The sequence below is a fragment of the Acanthisitta chloris genome, unplaced genomic scaffold (assembly GCF_000695815.1).
Source record: "Acanthisitta chloris isolate BGI_N310 unplaced genomic scaffold, ASM69581v1 scaffold14930, whole genome shotgun sequence".
In the NCBI taxonomy this organism is placed as follows: Eukaryota; Metazoa; Chordata; class Aves; order Passeriformes; family Acanthisittidae; genus Acanthisitta; species Acanthisitta chloris.
Genome location: NW_008651215.1, coordinates 53,559 through 58,118, shown reverse-complemented (window position 1 = coordinate 58,118; position 4,560 = coordinate 53,559). Strand labels below are relative to the sequence as shown.

Genomic DNA, 4,560 nt, shown 5'->3' with positions numbered 1-4,560 from the left:
GAAAACTTATGCTTTCTCTAAGACTTTGAATGGGACTGTAACTGCTTTCTTTCTTTCAGATGACGTCACAGTCATGCACATACTGACCAATTAAGTAATTCTTATGCAACATAGCAAGAAAAAGTATATTGCAGTTGTACATAGCTTCTGCTTTGGTACCTCAGCTTTCTTGAATGTCCATGTTTAATGCGTGATCTGTTTTAGGCACATTTCTCACTGTACAAATGGTAGAGATACCAGTAACAAACAGATCATATATCCTTTTACCTAAATAAATAGCTCCTTGAGGCAAAAATCCATAATAAGAAGACCTCATGAATATGTACCGTGTAATATTCCCACTCTGTTTGGGTTTCATCACCAATACAGTTCAAGAATTTAAATCTTCACAGTTGACACTGGTGGTCAAGTCTATTCTTCTTTAGGGGAAGGACAAAATACCAAATGCTGTTACCAGTGTTAACAAAATGCCATTATGTGTCAAAAGGCCCATCTTGATAAAACTGATTATTTATTCCTTATCTTAGCCATAGTTTACTGCTCTTTACCAGGCAATTTTATCACAATTCAGATTTTTAATACATTTCAAATATTGGAACACCTTAATAGAAAAGCATATATGGAGCACATATTAATATATTACTCACCAATTGAAATCTTTCCAAAGGTACTCCGCTAGTGTCTATCGGAGTACGTTCCACGACGTTACCAAATTTGACTTCTGGGATGGCAATTGCACATATCACATGTGCCCACCTGTGAAAAGTGGCAAGTCAAAAATACCACCAAAAAAACCTCACAGAAATACAAGTGTTTAAGATTTTTTTCTTAAACATTATTATTATTGTGGTTGAATTTTTTTTATTTTGGTTCGCTTTTTTTAAAGGCAATCATCTCTAGTTATTTCCTTACTAGGATTTCCTCAGCTTCTTTGAAACACCTTAAGAAACCTTACAGCACTACCACTTTCTGAAAATACAATTTCACACTGAAGTTTTATTGCAACATTTTTTAAAGCATCTTTCAATTTATTAAGAGCAAAGGTTTTGTAGCTGTGCTATTCAGATACAAGTGTAAAGACCACTCTATTTGGTTGATGTGCAATTTATCACCTACAGCATTTTGGATTAACTTTACTCAGACCTAAGTAATCATTTTTAGGCAATACACATGATCACAATCAGTCATATATTTATCAAAATGCAAAAGGAAGTATACTATCAAGATGTTCTGTTTACAGACACAATGGCATAGAAACAGCAAAGTGATCAGTGTAATTTCCAACATGAACTGCATTCCCTTCAGCAACAAAAGCACCTGCAAGTGCCTAGGACCAATGATATGTCTAAAAGCTCAGTCTGACTTCAGGAAGTTTGTCAGATGATGCTATGTGCTTCCAACACTCATCAGAAAACACTGCTATTATCCTCCAAATCCTGTTTCGATACATAAATCTCAAAATAAGAAAGGCTAAATGAAAATAAAAAACATTTTTAAATTACTATTGAAAGTGTATGTTTCATTAAGTAATAGAGGAGCGAACAACATTTTTACTAAGAGTAGTCTTCTGAGACAACTAAAATCCTTCTGGGGTAGACAAGTACTAAATCTGAAGAAAGAAAAACATGTCCATTCTTTTATTAATATTTGCCTTATTCTCTGTCATCCACTGTACATCTGGTTTCATTACCCCATTTGCTCTATTTCTGTAGGCCCTGAATGCTTGCCTTACCTCACTTTCTGTACATCTCTAGAGACACACATTATATGAGCATCTTAGCAGATTAACACAAATGTGGGCTGGAGCTGAAAGAGATGGAGTGTGTTGCAGAAAACATATCTAATTTATCCTTCCTGCACTTGAGTGGTGATATTTTAATAAGTCATCTTTGACAAAAAATGTCTAGAAAATGTGCTGCTAATATGACACACAGGGACTAAACAAACTGCTGTTATGTGACTTTAGAGTTGTATTGGTCAAAGTGTGAAACAAGAGCTGTATGTAAAGATGACATATCAATTAGCAAGTTATACAGTTCAGCCCAAATAAAAGCAGATAAAGCTTGTGGCTCTATCATTTTATTATGGTGACAGGTTTGTTTATTGCAGAAAAGAGTCTTGAGACTTTTTTATACTTTTAATAACACCCTTTTCCTTCTCATTGCTGCCTGCCCACCTGCTAAACTACGCTGCGTTACCATTTACGTTTTCTGGGCAGAAATGCTATAAATAAAATGCCTCTTCAATAAATCTTCACCCAGACATTTATACTCTGACATCTCACAGCCTAACTGACTCAAAATGATTGCTGTGTTCTGCTGACAAGAAAGAACCTCAGCTCTCCTACACGGCAAACTGCTTACCACACACACCATGTTTGATCCATTAGATTTTAAATGTATGTAATGCTCCTCTTCTATCTCTAGTCAGTGTGTAAGAAGGAAAGAAGGAGTGCAGGGAATACACATTAGATTTTACACTTTTTGGAGAAAAAGGACATAACTAACATACATTTCTAAAAGCTCAACATTTTTGAATGGTAGCTAGTGCTGAAAGATAGATGTAACAACTATAACATGTTATAGAAAAAGAAAACAAGAGTTGAACTGATTTTAGAGAACTCTTATTTCATAAATCCATAACACTAACCTACAGAGTGATAGAATGGAAATTCAAAGACTTCAGGTATAGTTATACAACGAAAGTAACTTCATGCACACCCCTGTGGAATTTTTTTCCTATGAGTACATCTTATAAAGCATTTGAAAAAAAAGTTCAATTAGTCTACAAAAAAAGATTTACATGTTTTTAAAGATACAAATGGAATCTATCAGCAAGTATCAAAAGGGCATGATAAATTCTACTGCGATAATACTTCTGTAATTTTCTTCCCCTCCCCCCTTTCTTTTTGTTTTTTTTTTAGTGAGAAAGCAAGTAGTAGATTTAGGGGAGTATAAAATAGAACTCAAATCAGCTGAGAATTTTCATGTATTGGTCAAAACCTCCATTAAAACGGTTACAGTAATAACACTTTCTGAAGGTAAGATGTGGACTGAGCTTCTCCTAACTGGACAATTTACAAGGGTCCTCCAATCAATTGCAAATCACTGATAAATAAATTCTTGCCTGGTAAGTGAAAAAGAATCTTGTAACCAGATAATGTCTTACCAGTGCAGTGCAAAGCATTAAAGAAAGATATCTACATTATATTGCTAAGTTACTAAAATAATCCAATCAATTATGAAATTATTCAAAATGCATAAAAACTATTCTACTATTGGGCTTGCAAAAATATTAAGCTGCACCATTTTCCACTTTATCTGTTATGGTTACTTGCTATCGCATCCTGTCATCCAGATACACAGAAAAATACTGATGGTGTTAATAGCAGGATGTCAGTAACAATATCATTTTTGACAGTGTGTGATAGAAGCATATTTTTGAAAAAAACTTCAGAATTGAAAATTAATTCAATATGATTAAAAATAATTCATTGAAAATACTGGTTTTAGAAATTCAAAGGTATTGCAATGTAATTTCCAGGAGCAAAGAGGAAAATACACTTTGCTGTTTGATAAGACTTGCCCATGCAAACAGTGACAAATGAGCACACATTTACTTTCTTCAGTAATTGCCAGCAGATTAAAATTTCGAACAAGCAAGTGCGTGCAAATACTAAAACAAATGTGCATTCTAGTATCTAACTATTTCACAAAATGCCAGAGGCACTTTGCAATAGGAGCGACTTTCATTCTCCAAAGATTTGGTTTAAAGGGACACTGTCAAGTAATCAGGTCTACCTATGCTTTGCACATAGGAACAGATTCATGTTTAAAAAAGCACATAAAATCCTAAAAAATGTATTACTTACCTTTTGTCAGTAGTTTGCTTTAATGCACCACCCCTCAGATTGCAGAGACAACATTCCTAAAAATAAAAATAAAAATATTGTAGAAAAAAAGGAGCTTTACTCACTGTTTACAAATCAGTTTTATTTAGCTGATCTTGAGGATAACCAAATTACTAATGTATTTAATTACTGTATTACAAACTGCCACTTATAAGCATACCATTTCCTTACAGGGAAAAAAAGGATACAGTAACAAAAATACTAAAAAAATACTAAGAAAAATATGCTAAGAAAAATATACTAAGAAAAAAATACTAAGAAAAAAATACTTTAGTATTACTCATGAACAAAGTGACATAATCACTTTGAAAGTGATACTAAATAAGCAACCCTTTACATCAGTACTGCCATAGAAAGGCTGGAATTGCCATATGAACTACAAAGGTAAAACACAGTACAATGACATATGATCATAGAATCTGAGCTGGAAGGGACCCTTAAGGACCACTGAGTCCAATTCTTAGTCCTGTGCAGGACAACCCAACAATACCACCATGTGCCTGAGAGCCTTGTTCAAATTTTCTAAGTCCTGTGCAGGGTCAAGAGTTGGACTAGGTGATCCTCAAGGGTCCCTTACTTCTCTGTATATAATGTGATTCTATGATGACTTTTCTGTGAAGTTACTGGGAAACTGAGCCATTGATCCAACT

General features: G+C 34.1%; 1 protein-coding gene across 1 annotated transcript in view; it reads right to left on the bottom strand.

Annotated features, from left to right (window-relative positions):
- Positions 1-647: 647 nt before the first annotated feature.
- Positions 648-4,560, bottom strand: part of LOC103799935 (lysine-specific demethylase 4C-like) — a gene marked incomplete at both ends in the record, with an annotated part of 50,793 nt that continues 46,880 nt past the window's right edge. Inside the window, 2 exons of the mRNA XM_009072294.1 lie at positions 648-756; positions 3,872-3,927. Coding sequence (XP_009070542.1) covers positions 648-756; positions 3,872-3,927 — 165 coding nt within the window. The remainder of the gene's footprint in view (positions 757-3,871; positions 3,928-4,560) is intronic.